Source organism: Telmatherina bonti (assembly GCF_933228915.1).
Source record: "Telmatherina bonti genome assembly, chromosome: 4".
Classification (NCBI taxonomy): Eukaryota; Metazoa; Chordata; class Actinopteri; order Atheriniformes; family Telmatherinidae; genus Telmatherina; species Telmatherina bonti.
The window spans coordinates 33,985,824-34,005,709 of NC_136622.1; the positions used below are offsets into that span (position 1 = coordinate 33,985,824).

At 40.6% G+C, this 19,886-nt stretch overlaps 1 protein-coding gene across 1 annotated transcript in view; it reads right to left on the reverse strand.

Annotated features, from left to right (window-relative positions):
• Nucleotides 1-2,662: 2,662 nt before the first annotated feature.
• Nucleotides 2,663-19,886, reverse strand: part of vwa5b1 (von Willebrand factor A domain containing 5B1) — a gene marked incomplete at both ends in the record, with an annotated part of 40,224 nt that continues 23,000 nt past the window's right edge. The window contains 8 exons of the mRNA XM_079238419.1: nt 2,663-3,301; nt 8,378-8,501; nt 12,710-12,779; nt 13,170-13,241; nt 13,673-13,801; nt 16,645-16,782; nt 18,738-19,028; nt 19,548-19,806. Coding sequence (XP_079094545.1) covers nt 2,663-3,301; nt 8,378-8,501; nt 12,710-12,779; nt 13,170-13,241; nt 13,673-13,801; nt 16,645-16,782; nt 18,738-19,028; nt 19,548-19,806 — 1,722 coding nt within the window. The remainder of the gene's footprint in view (nt 3,302-8,377; nt 8,502-12,709; nt 12,780-13,169; nt 13,242-13,672; nt 13,802-16,644; nt 16,783-18,737; nt 19,029-19,547; nt 19,807-19,886) is intronic.

Genomic DNA, 19,886 nt, shown 5'->3' on the forward strand with positions numbered 1-19,886 from the left:
CTATCATCTCTTAGCAGGCAAGTACTGAAGTAAACAAGTCGCCATGACTGCAGTGGTGTCACCTCTAAATATGCATGCATGGAAAAGCAAGTTGCACGGAGTGAACAGAAGTTTAACTATTTAAACTACTTTAATTTTGATAATGATTTAACAGAAGCAACTAAATTTGAACTGACTGTAAATTTCCTGGACATGCAGGAGGTGGTGTTCTCATCCCTCATGATTAGCATGCAGCTATCAAGTTCCACATGGGGCAAAAGACAGCATTTGCTTCTCTAGCTAACAACTGGCTATAAAGTAAAGGCTTTGGCATCACATTAAAGGGAAATCTTGTTTTTTATAAACAATGTTTTTCAAAGTACTCATAAGCAGTCAGTAGCATACCTGCAGTAGCTAACTGTTAGCACAGTCTCACTTAGGAGAATAAGGAAGGAGTTCTGATAGCAGAGCTAAGCTAACAGATAATCAAATCAGAACACTCATGTCTCAAAAATGTAATACTCATTCAAGCTAACATTATAGTTAATTTTACACTGAGTCACATTTGCCTCAGAGAGTTGTTTTGTGAGTATTTTTACCACTAAGGAACACATGTGATGCTAAAATTTCTGCTATCATGATTTGCAGGATATCATACTGTGGGGTGTTAATTTTTGCAAAAAGTGCAAGTCTTAGTGCTTTTTTTATTTTTAAAAATAATATTTACTTGTTAGAGTTAGTATTTTGAGATATGAGCAGAATTTTGAGTTTCAAGTGATTAGCAGTAGCTATCAGTTGACGAGCTAACAAGCCAATAGGCAGCAACACACTTGCTCTTTGAGAAAATGTGACGGTGTAAAACTGACAATAAGGAAACCTAAATAAACCACTCTGAAAGTTTTGGAGCTTAGATTCTTTTCTTTTTTTTTCAGACTGGGAAAAGTCACTGATTTGTAGCCATATTCTGAGTTATTAGCTTAGCGCCAACATCAAATTTCTTCCCAAACTTCCTTAAAATGAGGGCTCTCCTTCTTCATCTACTCCACTTAAGGCAGTGATTACATACTCTTAAGTACTTTATATAATCCCACTTCAAAATACAGAAATATCCCCTTAACTGGTGCAAAAACATTAGTTATGCTATCTTACATTAATATTTAAGACACTACAAGGGCTGCCAAACAAAATCTATAAGTTGATTGATGTCTATTGTTTACTGGGAGCTAGATCTCAACATTTTGTACCAAACTGGAATACTGACAGCTTTAGCATGTCTACATCTCTAACTGGAAGCCACTGGTCAATGTCACCAATCCAACCACCAATGCTGCTTTCCTCTGCAGGCAGCAGCAAACACTTTCTAGACACCACAGTAATGGCAGCTTCGCTACATGATTATAATGCACAAACCAGCTGCTGTGTTCATCTACATTTCAAATGAAAAAGAAAGAAACTTTCCATTACTTGAAATTAAAATAATCTTAATTTTCTGCCAACTTTAAACTTTTTAGGCACTTGTGGTAAATGAGATGTGACGATAACAGCTAGCAGGGACTTTTTATCTTTGATTGCCAGAACAGGACTCTTGATTGCTGCACATATGCTGCAGGACTGGGTTGCACTAGCTGTTTGCAAATCCATTACTAAGTCTGCCATATGTTCAAATCCAATTCAAGCTAGTGTTGTTCAAATGATTTAACAGAAACACACATTAACACCCAGAACTGCAATGTGAGTCTTCAGGGTGACTGATGACTGTTTTTTTATATATATATATTAAAGTAAACGTCTACTTGTTAAATAAACCTTTACCTTATTACAAATCACTTCTGATATTTTTAAACTGCTTATGCAGCGGCTTCCATGTCTGTTATCCTGTTTAAATAAGAGAAAATCCCAAATGATCATAACTTATTCTCTGAAACAGATGTACTCATATGAGAAGATGGGGAAATATGTACACTTCCTTGAATAATGAACAGCAAATTACATGCTTGTGGGATACATGTTTGTAAACTCCCACCTAAACCACACATGTATACATCTTTTTACACCAACATACACATTATTTAACATTTTCTGCAGCTTTTTGCATATTTTTTGCCTCTGCTACAATTTAACCAGAAAAAGGCAAGTAGTTATAACACTGTAATAACAGGTATTAAAAAAACGTGACATTACAGCTAATAGATACCAAGATGCTTCTTTGAAACATTTTTTTCCCCACAATACAATCATTTCAGTGTAAAGATTAAACAACAACATGTGACAAAGAAGGAACAGTTTTCTCTCATCATTGTTTTGCAGCATTCTGACCGTAACATCAATATGATGGCAATAATAACTTTTCTCATGTGGTGATGGTCAGTGGTCCAACATGCTAAGACCAACACTGACGTTCTTCTTGAGTTTCAAGTTTGTGGCATAATTCAGATAGATCCCTCGTTTATATATCCAGCTACTGTTTATGGCACCAGCGTGGTAATAGCTTGCACAGAGTGTCTGAAGAGCCTGTGATATGTTTGGAGTAACAGCACACAAACAGAACAAATACAATAGTTCACGACTGCAACGGCAAAGCCAGACTCCGGAGGAAAAACTGCTGGGCAGTGAAACGTCCAGCCTCAGTTAGCATAGTATCAGATGGGACTGAGAGCGCTCAGCGGTGTCAGACGAGCAGTCCTCACACACTGTTGGGGTTATAACAGAGCATGTTCAGTTGCAGATTTTCATCCCAGTGTCTGAGGATGATGAAGAGTTGATTGGCAGCAGCCTTGATGGAGGCTAAATCTTTCCCCTCAGGGATGTCCTGTGCGCTCAGCCACATGCTAGCTTTGGCGGCTAGCAGTTCCCACTCGATGAAATAGCTGGCAGAGCTGTGCTCCAGCCAGGCGAGAGCCACAGCCGTTGCCCACACCAGGCTCTCTGGATCCTGCATCCTCTTCAACATACTGCCAGACGGTGCTGTTTCAGAGCCCCCTGACCCTGAACTCAGACTGCCTTCCATGTGGGAATGTGAGGAGAGTGGGGGGTCCGCAGCAGTGGATGGACTGGCCAATGAGGACAGACCGGCGTCTGTGCAGTTGCCCCTGGGTGTTACAGCATATTCAGTGGCTTGTCCATACATTTCTGGTTCGCATGGCGTTCTGCAGCCGTCATCCGTGCTGTCGGTGCGGCGACTGCCGGAGTAAGACAGGTGGCCACGGCTGGTGCGATGGCTGGTGAAAGGGGACGTCCATTTCAGCTTGTTCATCGGTACATTGATGGCTTCACAGAGAGCTGAGTCCAGGGGGAATGCACCACAAGCTAACTGCAACAACACCTGCAGAGAGGGAAATCATCCCAAATCAGACATTTTCTTTAAATCTTTCTCCCTGCACAGTATGAACACAAGAGACACTGTTCTATCCCATTAATTTAATGACATTTGTTATTAAACATCTATTTTTGCATTTAGAGTCATAATGCTCCAAAATTCTGCCAGCAGTCAAGATGACTTTCAGCTGTTGTTTTGCTCCATTCCTTCATTTCCCACTTCCTTCCTAGAAGTGGGAAAGAGTTTTGCAGAGTACCGATGAAACCCCATACCGCCACAGAGCCTGGCTTCTGGACTCGGTACTAGTTTAAATGCTCTTCTGAGTCTTTTGTCCCTGATGTCAACAGAGATATGAGTGGAGAAAATATAAGTAAACTAGCAAGTGTATGTTGAAATGTATGTTTGACTTCTGCATTAGCAACGTGTGCCTGTTATTAATGCTTAAAGTTCATATTTACTCATATCAAAATTCTGTTTGGAACAACCGCATCATTATTCTGTAAACAGGCGGATACAGAATGTAATGTAAATGATGGCGCTATGCCCAGTTTAATGATGTTCTGTACTTTAGAGGGATCATCTTTCTTTCAGTGACCTTTTCCTCCCAAATTTGTTTACAAACCAGAGGTTCTCTGCCCATCTCTTCTCCCTAAAGACTCAAATTTTTCTTTTTAACTTTCCAGCGTTGTTGCAGACAGAATGATGGTCTCGCTGCTGCCAAGCCTTCTAACTCCCCTTGTTAATCTGAGATATATATATACAGTATATATATATATATATATATATATATATATATATATATATATATATATATATATATATATATATATGTATAAAACCAACTGCTACACCTGTGCAGAAACATAACAGAACATTGTATTAGGGCTGGAAGCCAAGCCAAGCCAAGCCAACTTCATTTATAAAGCACTTTTTGACAGCCACTGCTAACAAAGTGCTAAACATAACATAATTAACGTATTAAAACATCAAACAATAAAATAGAAAACAATAAAACAGTAAAGTTTAAAACCATAAAATATAAAACAATGAAACAAATTCTGGGTAAAATGCCAGAACGATGTGTTTTTCTCTCAATTTGATTTTTAACGATGTTTTTGGGGTGCTGATTTGATTTAAATTGCGATTCCTCAGTATTGCCAACAATTAGTTGCTTTGTAAACACTGTACCCCGTAAACAAGATGCGCGATGACCAAATTTACAGACTATATCAAAAGCCAGATTTCCCAAATAAGAAAAATCAACTGTGTCAGTTTTTATGATTTATTCAGCAGTAATATATCTGAAGCAGCTGTTTGAACTTCTGCTTTGGTTTCAGAAGCTTGAACTGCAAATAAAAGTGTGTTTGAGTGTGTTGGCTTGCTGCTGCACTTCATTTGGTTGTTAGCTCTGCATTTACCTCAAGATGGCGTCTTGCTAGGTGGGCAGTAAAGTTAGTCGTGGTACCGCAGTACGCAACATCCGTATTACAGAGTTTACAAACAGCTTTCCACATGTCCAGTTCTGCTTTTCCCTTCAGAGCAAAATAATCCAAAATTTGTTCAAACTTTTGACTTAAAATTTGGTGGTGGATGATTTTTTTCTGGCCTTTCTGCAGGTTGTCCGACATCCTCCGTCTTCTGTTTACGTGTTTTCCAAAACGGATCTAACGCCATGTTACCAGACAGTCGAAGAGAAACATTTCGCCCTCTGCTGGAGAGAAGCGGTAACTTCTTCTCCATCTGACATCTAAACATTTAAACAGTTTTAAAAACAAAAATTCAAAAAAAGATTTTGGGCCAAACAAATTTATTTAAAAATTGAAAAATCCCAATTTTTATGTAAATCAATTTTTTCTCCCACCCCTACATTGTACGGTCTGCGCAGGAATACAAAGCTGACAATCATCAAGAGCACCAATAAGAGATGAACAAGATGAAAAAAAACTAAAATTAAAGCACTAACTTTTGCAAAGAGAAACTAACCGGAAGCAGCTGTTAGTATATAAACCCACAGGATAACACAGTTATTGGTCAGCAAGCAGATTATACAGGCTGTGAGAGTGATCATGCAAATGCAAAGGTCGGAGGTGGAGTTTGGAGGACCCGAAGGACCCCAATACCATCAGCTGCCACCCTAGAGGAGGAATTCTAACCACCACACCATGAAGATGACTTTATCTGCCCAGAAAACAATGGAGGAAGGCTCCAGTTAGAGGCCCCTGCAGCCATGGGGTATGGTGTTGTTTAGTCATCTGGCAGACGCTTTCATCCAAAGCGGCTTATATGTAATAAGTGATCATTTAGCCATCGCAATTAACTTAACATGCATGTCTTGTGGAGGCCAGAGAGAACCCCCGCAGACACGGGGAGAACATGCAAACTGCACACAGAAAGGCCACTGTTCTAACCTCAAACCAGAAACCACCTAACCACCACCGTGCTGCTGTATAAGTCCCAGCGACAGCTACCGACCCCTCTAGGTACCGGCGATCTAGGGCGGACAGAGCACAACGTCCTGGAGGACAAAACTCTACCAGATGTGTACCTAGTGTGTTTCTGCACTCTGATGTTCCAGTCATGTAGCCCAAGAACCAGGACACCACCAGCTACTCCCTCCTTCCCTCACTTGAAGCCAAAATCAGGCCGGCGTTTTGTTTTTAACTTCGATATAACCGGAACATATATAAAAAGGGAGCACATGACCTACTGATGTGAATGCATGTTGTTAATCTGCACTTTAATAACAGTCATGATTTACTGCAGCTTGCTGTGCAGTGTCTCACACACCGATTCCCCACGTTAATAAAGGAGAAGTCATTTTGTGGGCTGCCACTGATTTATGTTTTCATTCCGAGTCTTTTGCTGATGGAAGATATCCCACTGACACTAGACAACAACATGAGCTGTAGCTGGTCTGTGCTGCATAATTACAGATTCTGCCAGGACTTGGATCACACAGGTGCTGGTTAAAGTACTTTAAAGAAAAAAAAAGCTACTGGTCTCAGCTCTTTTACCTTATAAATGGATTTTTATTGCAAATCTGAAAGACAAAAACTGTATTTGTTGCTTGCCTATACAATCTTAAGTCCAAAACAGTTGGGATGCTGTGTAAAATGTAAGGAAGTCTCATAAACCAATATTTTATTCCCAAACAGATCATAGATAGCATACCAGAAACCGAGATATTTTTCCGTTATATGGAAAATATTGAGTCATTTTGTTTGATGGTAGAAATGCAGCTGAAAAAAGCTGAGAAAGGAGCAACAAAAGGCTGGAAAAGTAATTGCCACACATCTAAAAACACCTGGAGAAGCATTTGCCAACTGATTAGGTTAATTGGCAAGAAGTCAGCAACAAGCCTTCAGAGAGGCAGAGCCGCTTAAAGATGGACTGAAGTTCACCAATCTGAGGCAAACCGTCTAAAAGTTGTTCCTTACCATAAATTATGAAGCCTTTGAAGATCCCAGTATCATTTTACAGTGGATTATCCACAGACTCTGTGGAATCTCTGTACGCTAGCAGACAAAGACAAACAGTTCACCCTGAAATCCACACATGCAGGTTAAAGCTCCATTATATGTGAAGAGGATCCGGAAACAATGCCGTCTTGGAAACAGACTGATAAAACGTACCTTGGTCTCTTCTCTGGACCGAAGCTCATTTAAAATGTTCTGAGGCAAAATGTAAACCTGGATGAAGATGTGGAATTCTCTGTGGACAGCATGGACGGCGTTGTCATGGTTTTGAGGAAGGACTCGCGCTGCAAAAGTTTCCAATGAGCCAAATGTTGTTTAATTAGAAAAAGGTTCAGGTGGGAATCAGGAACGGGAGTTTAACGACGGGCTGGTGAATGGTGGGGAGGAGTGCGCTAGCTTCATGGTGGAGATTGAAAGCAGGCTGTGGTTGGAGGATAAACTGAGAGGGCTGGTGGAGCCACGAAGGCATGGACGGCGTGTCCTGCAGACTAAAGAGGAGAGGGAGCATCCAGCTTGTTATCAGCCTGCATCTCTGATGGGATGGGGTTGCATTAGAGCCGATGGCGTGGGCAGCTTCCACATCTGGGAAGCTCCATCAATGCTGAAACATCTGCTCCCATCCAGACAACGTCTCTTTCAGGGAAGACCTTGCAGGTTTCATCATGCTGAACCACATCCTGCATCATCCCAGCAGCATGGTGGAACAGGAGAACTGGTCTGCTGCAGTCCAGTTTCACCAGTACAAAACATCTGGAGCTTCATGGAAGCAGAAATCCTGTAGAGCAGCTGGAATCCTGCATCAGGACCAGAGCGGGACAATGTTCCTCTCCATAAACTCCCACAACTGGTCTCCTCAGATAGAGGTTAAAAGAAAAGGGTGTAAACATCCCACCTGGTCCAGCTTGTTTGTGATGTAGGATCAAGGATAGGGATGTAACGATATGCTTTCATCCCGATTCGATTCTATTCAGATTTTTTTTTTGGTGCCAATTTGATTTAAAATGCGATTCTTGTGATTCTTCAAAACTGCTGATTTTTGTAGACTAAAAACAAAAAAAAAACTTTCTAACTTTTATTTGCTCGTCATTTTTCTTAATTTCAATTAGAAAAAAAACAACACAGTAGTCAGACCATCATTCTGCTGGTATAATACCAAAGAATACAAGTAAAAAGATCAATAAAAACAATTTTATAATGGATTTTTTTTTTTTTTTTTTAAATCAATATTTTTTAAACAAAAATATAGATTTTAAAATTGTGAAGCAAGAAATCTTAATATTTGATTTTTTTCAATTACACTCCTCACCCCTGGTGTCAGGCTCAGTTTCAACATCAAACCCTTTGCTTATGTTCCATTAGAGATTTTCACAAAATCCCATTTGCAGTAATGATCCTGAGTGTGTGTAATGTGTGACTAATAAAAGCGTTCTAAGCCGCTCTGACTGACTGAAAGTGTGTTTGCCTACCAGATGCATGCTTCGTCCCCCAGGAATCCAGACAAACACCTCATAGTGCTTTCTGCATGGATTCCCAGACGCATCAGTTCACATCAGAAAACATGCACGCTGACTGAACATTCACATGTACAACACAACCTGCTGCTCACCAGAGGAATGTAGTCTTTGTTCTCGTTCTCGCTCTCCCCGATGGAATCGCCGGACTTGCTGTGCGTCCGACACATAAATCCTTTGGCAGCTCGAGTCAGGAGGCGAGTCCTGCTGAGGGCCAGCCTTGCGAAGGAGAGAGGGGGTGTAGATGTAAAGCACAGTGTACACTGTGTGTGACGTACACAGGTTCAGTACTTCATGTACTTTTATACCGTCATCATCTGCTTTTTTTACTAATGCATATCCAAGTATAATTTGTTTGAGTTGATTTCTTTTATTTATCACGCCAAGTTGAATACAAAACTGGGAGCAAAAGAAGGAAAATGTGCATAATTTTCCAACCAGGATCTTATTTTCACATCTATCTGGGTGTTAACTTAAAAAATGCATTGATCAACATCTTAAGTTTAAATACAAGTCCAACATGGATGCAGCAATCATTTGGAGGATGTGTTTAAGAGAGAAGATGCTGAAATGTTGACATTTGCTTTGTTTGTGTTGAATCAGCATGTCATGTGATCTCCTGTACACTGCTGCCTCTGTAATGTTGGCGATAACTGAATCATCATCCACAAAGTGGGAATGCTGTATCCTGATCAAACTTGTTATTTAAAGTCATAAAGAGATTAATATGAATGTCCAGCAACATTACAGACTGGATCAGGTCTTGCTGAAGGCAAAGTTTTAATCCAAAATGATGCAAAGTTGATGCAAACAATCATCTACAAGTGAGCGAGAACAACTTTTATCCTTTGCAGAAGAGGCCTGATATAATAGTGTTTTTTCTATCCATGAAAATTGTGTTTGAGTTTTTCCCAACTGGTGCAAAGACCTGCTGCCTACCAGGTGGAGGTCAGTTTAACCTCTCATTTATTAATGTAGTACCTCTTCTGCTTAATCAGGCTGAAATAGGCTGAACTGCTTTACAGGTCAAGCACTTCACGTAAATAGCTGAAAATCAGCTAAATACTCAGCTTTGGCATTAAGTGATGAAGGAGTAGCAATCGCATGGCGATCCAAATGGCTTCCAACATCCAGTTAAAAAGAGGGAGATGTTGTAGGGAAACAGGGTTAAGTTTGTTTGTAACAAATAAGTTTATTACTGTGTGGAATTTCTATTAGTCCTTCCTGCTCATCAGAGCAGCATTTCTCTTGGCTTTCATTGAACTGAAAATGCTTTTGGCCATGTAGCTTTTGCTTTCACACACTGCCATTTCATTTTCGTATCATTTGCTTTGGTCAAACCAGACAAAATGGACTGCATAAAACTGGTCAGTTTGAGTCATTATATAGAAAAGAGTTAAACTAGTTATGAAAATGTCCTGCAGAGGGTGGATTCGCCAGTGGAGGAGATACTTTCCTCGCTGCATGGCAAGGAATGATGTCACATGTGATGTAGATGCACGGGGACGGCCTCCGGTGCCAAGCCTGCAGTTTCTGCGGCCTCCCAGCCGTCCTCCAGACCTACTCCCCCTGTCATCTCGGCCTTTGGATTCTCCTCCTGTGCCGAGCTTTCTGAACTTTGTTTTGCCGTGGTCCGTCATCCGGGCCTCCTCCTTCTGCCCGTCTCTGGATTCTTGTTTCTCTTTTGGCCATCCACATTTCATTTTTTCATTTTTTGGGGGGCGGTAACTGTCATGATGCTTGAGTTTTACTCCAGTTACCTGTTTTATACTGTAGTTTATCTCTCCTGTGTATTGTAGCCAATTTTTCTTTCTGTTCATTATCTCGCCTGGTTTGATTTACTGATTGATTTCACCTGTTCCTTGTTACTCCCTCAGTGTATTTATACTATAGACTGTATATCTGTATTTATATCAGTATACTGTATATATGAGCCTCCGTGACGTCACCCATAGGTTTCTGAAGAGCTGAATTGAAGCTCGATGGGAGGTTCCTACCATCGCCATCTTGGCAACATCATGTGTGTCGTCTCTCCCGGAAAATACAAATATGGGCAAAGAGGTGGAGCTGAGAGGGGGGCTGTGAGCGTCATGGTGGATGATTGACATCGAGCGAACTCCGAGCTTTCTGTAGCTAAGAGCTAACTGAGCTAACCCGGTGCTAACAGGAGCTAACCAGCTAATGGAAGTTACATTCTTCTTTCTTGAAGCGGGAGATCGGGTACCTGTCAATCAAAAGGACACGCCCCCCAAATAAGCAGAACTTCAAGATAAAATTACTCGAGTTAGAAAAAAATTCACTCCCCCCTCAGTTGTCATGACCTATTAAACCTGATGTTTGTACCAGGCTGTAAACATGTTTATTTCTGCTGTGAAGTTGGTCTTTTTAACATGGGAGTCTATGGGGATTTGCTCTGTTTTGCAGCCCCTAGTGGATGAAGGGGGAACTGCAGTTTTATGCACTTCCGCATGGGCTTCACTTTTAACCCTGTGGTTGCTGCTTGATTTATACTTCTTGGTTCTAAGTTTTGTTTGTCAGACCATTCTGTGACGTTTCCGTCTTGCCTTCTGTTAAGTTCATCGTTTGGATTAAAACCTGTTCCTACATCTCATCCGCCTCCTGCCTCTCTGTTCCTGCATTTGGGTTCCAACTTCTCCACTAACCATGACAAATGCTGAGAGTAAATTACTATAAAATGGCAAAAATGTGCAGAACAAAATGTGAAATACATTCCGTGTCATGTATTCAATTACTTTACTAAAAGCTGTAACGTGTAACTTTACTGTAGGTTTCAGAATCTCCAAGATCTGACTGCTTTCCATTTAAAAAAATTTACAGATCACACACTCATAATGAAAACATGACTTGTTCGTACTCAGCACTGACAGGATTGTTCATTTTGATCCTCTGACAGTTTCATTGACACAAATACACGCTGTGGAGGATTCCTGCAGGTTATCCACCAGGTTCTGCAGTTTGCACTAATTGTTTTGATAAACATATAAACTGCTGTGTTAATGTTAATTCTGTTGTGAGAAAAGCAGCAAAGCCACTGAGGAAAAAACTGTTTTCTTTTTACAATCTCTCATCAGAGTTTCTGGAAATCTTTCCAAAAATGTATTTAAAAGTATCCAGAGATACTTTGTAAGAAAGATAAAAAAATAAATAAATTAAAAAAAAAAGTTTAATAAAACAAAGCAAAAGAAAAACTACTGAAATGTTTCTTTAAGTAGACAGATTTTCTACTATTTCTACTATTTTCTAGTCTGACTGTGATTTCAAACAATAGAACAATTTCTCTTTTCTCCCTCCGAGACATCTGTCCTTGATCCCATGTCATTTTCTCAAACCTTCTTTTTTCCTGCAGCATTTATTTATTTCTGCACCGTTTCCAGTGCAGAAGATAGTTTAAGGCAGATTTGTAGAGGTCCCTCAGACAGAATCAAACAGTATAAAAGTATATATAAAACAGAATAATAGTAGCGCAGTGACATGTAGGACATAAATCCATCGGTATTTCTGCTCATCGACACATCATTTCTGCTCTTCGGTTTCAGGGAGTAGAATAACTAAACCAGTACTGGCACACAGACTGGAGAGAGACAGGCCCATAGACATCTATATCTGTATTATGTCTATGTTCAGGCTGAAGTTAACGCAGCTGATGGCTAACTGCACCAGTGTAGCATACTGGTAACTTTGTCTGAGCTGCTGGGCGAAGTATGTACCTGTGTAGGGATGTTTATAATTGTGAAAGCAGCATCACAGGGGGTTTAGAAGTGGGTTTACTTAATTTTGACTGAGAAATAAGTGGGTATACTCCGTATACCTGCATATACCCTGGACTACACCACTGGTTTAAGGGGACAGTGAAGTAACATTCTCCTCCTGGTTTTGCACTTTGTGCTTCAAATCTACCTTCTGTTTTCCGTTGTGCAACACTGAGAAGTTGTTTTGCCTCATGCATGAAACCACATTAATACATTTTGATTGAACTTAAATAATTTGAATAAACTGTGAATCATTCTGTTTTACTCCAGAGAGGAATAAAGTCAATTTCCCTGGGATTTTCCATCAGAGGTGTTAGGATGTAAGGTGATTTAAGGGGTGCTTCTGTGTGTAAATAACCATGAAGAGGCGTGAGCATGACGCTCCAGAACACGTGAAATATACAAACAGCTTCTGTTTACTAATGTGCATACTGCTGGCCTACGCATGCTTGATGACAACAGATTTTACTGCACAAAAGACTGATAAATGATCATTTTTATGCGTGTTGGGAAAGTTTAAATCAGTTTACAGGAAGGAATAAAGATGAAGATTATCAAAATATTCTCTGTGGCAGCAGAATTATAATGCCCAAATCTGTGGCAGCTGAGCCAACGCCGCTGCACAGTGATGCTGCCAGCCAGCGTCCAAGCACCCACCTGGCAGAAAAAAGACTCTCCACCGACTTCTGCGATTGGTCAGAGGTCACAGACGGACTCCTCTGCGAGACTTGGAGACAGAGAAGCAGGCAGTCAGATAAAGGAAGGAAAGAAAGTTGCAAAGGCATTTCTTCTCACTTTTCCTGTCAACTCTCGCCATCAGTCACCTCATAGAAACTCAAAACACGCCCACTGAGACGTAACGCTGATGACAGAAGCTGCGTCCTCTCCAGCTTGTTTGCATTTGTGCTCTCAGTGTGTGCTCATTGTTCCGTTTGTCGGTACATACCCCAAAATCTTCTCCACTTCTTTCATCGCTTCCAAGCAGATGAGCCGAAATGTCAATAATCTCCCGTTTCACATTCAGGACGAAGCGGCCGCGTTGCCCGGTAAATGGCAACCTCCTATCAGACGTTGTGTGTCAAAAGGTCTTAGTGAGCGACTGATGAGCAGCACTTACCTTCTGTGAAGCTGCATTTCTCCCAGCCAGCAGAGGACGGAGTGCTGCATGGAGAGAAGCCATCTTCTCCACCTGAAACATGCATCAATGATCAGGTTTTCTAAATGCTCCATGTGTCAGAGCTCATCTGCACATCGTCCTCGCTGCACCGCCTCAGCTCCTGCTGCTGCTCTGGAGATCATTTTAAACACTTTCATTTAAGTTGATACAGCTCACAAAGCTCAGTATCCCACCGATCACAAAGCTGCTGATGGATTGCAACCTCTCCCTTTCAAATTAAAGTCAGAATAAATGTAAAACTAATAACCACAAATGAGCTTTTTCACAAAGAATGATCTTCCTTTCAGTCCACAGCTTCAATCTTTAATAAAAAACCCCATTATCTTCCTGTATAGCTGCTTTTCTTTCACCCACCACGGAGTCTTATTGGCTATGAATCATTTAAAGCGCTTGCTGTTTAAAGCTAAAAATAGAAAAATAAAATTTAAAAAAAACCAGCCTACTGTTGAGCAGAAGGACGTCTTCAGCTTCCTCCGACATGCCGCCAGACTGGGAGCGACCCAGCCCGATGGAGTAGCCTCTGTTCTTCCGGCTCCCTGACCGAGACCTGGAACTCCTCTTCACACCTTCACCTCCAAACAAATTTTAATCACAAGCCGTTATGAGAGACAAGTTCAAAATCAAAGCAGAGATAAATTCAGTCCAACTCATTTCCTTCATTTTTAATTCATTAACTGTTCATGCACCAAAGGTGTGAATTAGTGATCTTTAATTAATGCATCTGGATCTCTGATAGCTATGCTAAGCTAAGCTAAGCTAAGCCACGCTAAATTAAAAACCATGCTTCACATGGGAATCCATGCAGTTTTGCACATGTAAAACATGTTTTGCATGTTGGAAATGTGGTTTAGGAACATTTTAATGGTAATAACATGTTGAACCAATATGATCACAAGGTAAATCTGTCATGAGGGATTTTTTTTTAACATGCAAGGCATGATCACATGAGTTTCCTGAGTGATCAAGGATTTACATACAAGTTTGACATGAAAATGACATCAGATTCACATGTGATTGTATGGGCTTCTTGTGGAATTTGTTATTATTCACATGTGATAACGTGGATTTCTCATGGGCCTTTACATTGGAGTCACCTGACTATATTGGTTTCACATGATTGTTTACATGTGAGTTACATGTGATTGTATGGATTTTACATGGGAATTCATGTGAGTCACATGTTACTATAATATAGTCTAGATGTATAGAGTATATATAGTTTTCACATGGGATTCACATACGATTATATGGGGTTCAGTTGAGAATTTGACCAAGAAACATCTCAAGGATGCACTGGGACCAAGCTGCAACCTCCGGCGGTTAAAAGTGAAGCCTATGCAGAAGTGCATAAAACTGCAGTTCCCCCTTCATCCACTAGGGGTTGCAAAAATGAGCAAATCCCCATAGACTCCCGTGTTAAAAAGGCCAACTTCATGGCAGAAATAAACATGTTTACAGCCTGGTTCAAAAATCCATTTTCGGTTTATAGGTCAGGTTTACTTTCATGACAACTGTGGGGGGAGTGAATTTTTTTCTAACTCGCCCGTTTTAAAGTAATTAAATCTCGAAGTTCGGCAAATTTATGGGCGTGTCCTTTTGATTGACAGGTACCAATCTCTGGCTTCAAGTAAGAAGAACGTAGAACGACCGCGGTTTTTAGCCGGTTAACAACGTGACTTAGCTTTAGCCCACTTACCTCTATTAGCTGGGTAGTTCCCGTTATCTCGGGGTTAGCTCGGTTAGCTTTAAGCTACAGAAAGCTCGGAGTTCGCTCGATGTCAATCATCTGCCATGACGCTCACGTCTGCCCTCTCAGCTCCACCTCTTTGCCCATATTTGTAATTTCCGTGCGAGACGGAAATTACGCTGAATGACGCTGCCAACATGGCGACGGTAGGAACCGCCCACCGAGCTTCAATTCAGCTCTACAGAAACCTATGGGTGACGTCACAGAGACTCCATCCATCTTTTTATATACAGTCTATGACTGGAACGCATCATCAGTGATGTATCCTGGGTTCATCAGGTGTTTCGAGTCTCAACATCGGACACCTCATCCAGGCAACCTAGCCGGGGTGATCAAATCCCGGCTTGCGTCCCGGTAGCTAACCACAGATCTGCCCTTTTCATCCAAAGCCACCTTGAGGCTTCCTCTGCCGCCTCGCTAACGGCTCTAATGGCCCTATTCTTGGCTGCCCCTATCACTCCCAGTTGGCTAAGGACTTTACAGAAAGAGCAACCTGCAAAGCCTCTACAGTCTTCTGCTATGGGTTAACAGAATGTCCTCAAGCCCCAGCACTACTCGACGAGTTCCTGGTACTTCGAGCGTTTCCTCTCATTGGCTTCCTCCATCCTCTCTTCCCTGGGTGCTGTCAGCTCTAACATGATCAGATGTAATTCTCATGTGAGAATGTATGTCTCACATGAGCATTCACATGACATTCATGTTTGATAATATGGGTCTCAGCTGGGTTTCCACATGGAATTCCCATGTGATTACATGGGTTTCACATGGGAAATTTCATGTAATGTTCATGTCATTATGAGTTTAGCTAGGAATTTAAACGACATTTACATGTTTTTACATGGGTTTCACATGGGAATCACGTAATATGAATTAAAAATTTAAATTTACATGTGATAATATTGATTTCACATTAGAATTCATGTGATTCACATGTTACTATGATATAGCCTAGATATATAGAGAATAGTTTTCACATGGGATTCACATACGATAATATAGGGTTCACATGGGATTCACAAGTGATTCATGTAAGAACATAGGTTTCACATGGGCACTCACATGACATTCATGTTCGATAATGTGGGTTTCAGGTGGGAATTCACATGGGATTCACATGTGACTACTTGGCTTTCACATTAGCATTTATCTGGGTTTCACATGTGATCACATGGATTTCATTTGGAAAATTTCATGTAATGTTCCTGTGATTATATGAGTTTAGATAAGAATTCAGACAATATTTACATGCTATTGCATTGGTTTCACATGGGAATAACGTGATTTTATGTAGCATCATGAGATTCACATTTAATTAGGATTAGATATTGAAATTTACATGGGATTTATGTGCGATAATATGGATTTAACTCAGGCATTTACATAGGCTGCACACGTTATTACTATGAAAATACTTTCCATGCAAAAAATACTGCTTATGTTTCACATGTGGCATATGAGACATATTTGCAAACCACATGGCGTTAAGTGTTGTACATGTGTGGGGGTTTTATTATCATGGTATTTAATTCTAACTAAACAGACCATTACTTTAAACTACAGACAAAGATGTAGCTGATTGTGTTGCTTACAGTTGTTCCCACTTTGATCTAATCAAACATAAAAAGAGATCCAAGCTAAAAGTTTTCACATGTAAGACATGTAACTTACTGGGGTTGATGTATTCCACACATGTCGGCAAATATTCATTGGTGTCCAGGTCAATGGGAACAAATGCTGTGTATTTGCTCAGTATGTTGCAGGCTTTGCTGGTGTGAATGGCATACACCTGGTACTTCCTGCCAGAACCTGTGAATCACAAAAGCACACAAAATTACACAACATTTAGCTTTATCATACAGCCTGTACCGGTAAATCTTACATAATCTATACACTGATAACTAAACACTATAACAACTGCCTTATCACAAAGGCCCTTGACAGTAAATAGGTCCAAATTAAAATTAGTAGCTAAAAGGCACATTATACCATGGCTCGGTGAGAATTTCAATGCCAACTAGCATGTATTATTTTCATATATACACACAAGTAGTTTGGCAAGTTAAATCATAGTTATGTCACTCTGTTATGGGCGTCACCATAGCAACATGTTAATCAAATAGTTCAGATCAGCGGGGTTTGACAGGTGAACGAGAGAAACACACTCTACCTTAGCAACAGCTATTTAGCATAAAAACTACATTAAAGGTGGAGTATGTAAGATTTTCAATATTTTCTAAATAAATTAACTAATAAAATAACTACAATCATAGTTTTTTGAACATGTAGGTTCCAGTCTGTCCATATTTGATGCGTTATTAAATTACAAGTTTAATTAATGACAAATGACAAAAAGCAATTTTTTTTTACTGGTAGGCAAACATGTAAGAAGGGTCTTTGTCATTAATTAAACTTGTATTTTAATAACACATCAAATATGGACAGACTGGAACCTACATGTTTAAAAAAAAAAAAAAAACTAATTATGATTGTAGTTATTTTTTTTAGTTCATTTATTTGGAAAATATTGAAAATCTTAAATACACAACATTTAGCTTGACCTTTAAGGTCAATAGAAAATAATTTCATGTGCTTTTGCACTTTTAGCAAGTTTTGTGAAAAATAGATAAACATTCTTTATTTTATTTGTGGGACCATGGTATAAGTGGTATTAAAGACCATGACCATGAGCATTAAACAACTCGGACCTGTGCATTACACAGTTTGGTGTTCTAGACTCCACACCGTGAATTAAAACCATGTAATGCACGGCTCCTTGCTGTTTGATCCTTACTTGTAGCAGCTACATAACTACAACTGTTATGGTGTGTTCATAGTTTACTGTGGTCTGCTCAAAAAAAGTGATCCAATAAATAAAACCAGTGAACCAGAAACAAGTTATTTGCAGCCAAGATGCTCTGACGCACATATGCAGCAAAGGTCGGCCCATGTTGCGCAATCCTATGAAAAAACCCCACTGATGATCAGAGGACTGAAAAACGTCATAATGGTTGCAGATGAAAGCTGCTAGAACACACTGATGGATGTGGGGGTGAGTAATTGTTCTTAAGTGGACACATGAGTATGAGGATACAGAGCAGTTGAAGAAGGCTACCTTGTCTGATGAGCCACGTGTCGATTAATGGGAAAAGTCATGATACCTGGATGCATGATGGGAAGAACACAAGCCGGCAGCACAGAGTGATGCCCTGCTTGATGTGCCACTTCAGCATAAACCATCTGACTAAACACTGTTAATGCTCAAGCACACTTCTTAATGGAAATGTGATGCCCTGATTGCAGTGACCTCAAAAATCTGTTTACTTGGCCGTAAAATTCCCTGAAGTCCGATCAGGTATCTGTGGAAGGTCCTGGACAAACAAAACCAATCCATGGAGGTCTTACGTTGCAACTTGATACACAAGGATGATGCTAACAGCTTAGTTACCAGCTAACGCAGCACGAAAGCAGGAAATAAAGTTAAAAAGTTAACTTAGCTTCATAAATTCCACATATAAGAACTTCAAAACCTCACAAGTTATTGTGACTTGCGTTTTATTTCTGTAATCCGGTGGCATAATAAGGTCAGGGTAACTACCTTGGTCTTGATGCTAAGCTAAGATAGCTAGCTGGAGCCATGGTGTAGGTCTTCTATAACATCTACAACCAGAGAGTACATTTAATGAATGCAAACCTCCTTCGCCAGAATATAGACAATTAAACCTTTACTGAAACTGTAAAAATACCTGCCCAGCACATCTTACCGTGTTCTATCTCACACTCTTTGTCCACCATCAGCTCAAAGTCGTGCAAAATGGACCGTCCAGCCAGGTGGTGAAAGGTTTCATTCCACAGTTCCTCGTGAACTTTTTCCTCACGTTCCCGCCCATTTAGAAAAGGATCCACGTCGAACGCCACCTCCCACTTCATTGGTTTCCCACACAGGAGTCCCGAAACCACTGCCCTGCAGTCACCTTTGGGCTGGTTGGCACTCAGACCTGATACGTGGGTCTCTTGTGGGGTTTCTGCTTGACACAACTGGTGTCCGTATCCATCTGAAAAAATCACAGTTGCCAGTGGAAAAATGTCCGTCTGCTTCTGAAAGTTGTCAGGCTTACTGAACATTACAGCAAAACTGTTTCTGAAATACTTCTTTTGCTTTTCTGCATATTTGTCTATCAGACTATTTTCTGTTTCCTCCACAGAAGGAAAAACATTTCCCATTCGGTCGTCGTTATAATTTTTCTTTAATTTAAATTATATTTGCATTTCAATCAGGAACATTTACATTCAGCTGAACACACCTCAGTGACATTTTGGCTTATGCGGCCTTCAGTTAGTTACATGCTCATGTCAAGGGAGTAGTTAGACTTTACAGGGAAGCTCATTACTGGTGCATGCAGCCAGCAAACAGTTTGTTTACTGGAAAAATCCAGAATCCATAATGGTGTATGGCATCATATCTTTATCCTCATGAGAGAAAATGCTCCTGTTTAACATTAAAATGATTTTTTTTCACAGATGCAGTGAAAATAACTTTCATGAATGGTGACTGATTTTGCTCGTTGCCTCACCCGGGTCTCCCATGCTGCCAACAGAGGGGCTATCTGTGGATGACCTGGATCCATCTTCTCCACCACGGCTGCGAGCCTCCTGCACCGTGCAGCCGTCGTTGGGCTGTGGGTCGCTCTGCTGCTGGGCCTGCAGCTGAAGCTCAGAGTCGTTTTCCTGCAGCAGCAGCGGCGGCGGTGGCGGCTCCTGCTGTGGAAGCAGCTTATGGCTGCTGGCAGGTTGTCCTCTGAAAGATGTGGCGCACAGGCTGGCCAGCTGTGGCTGAAAACAGAAGAAACCGCAGTAATTCACTTTTTCTACGGTTTAAAAAGTCAACTCATCCACCAGATAGTTGTTCATTG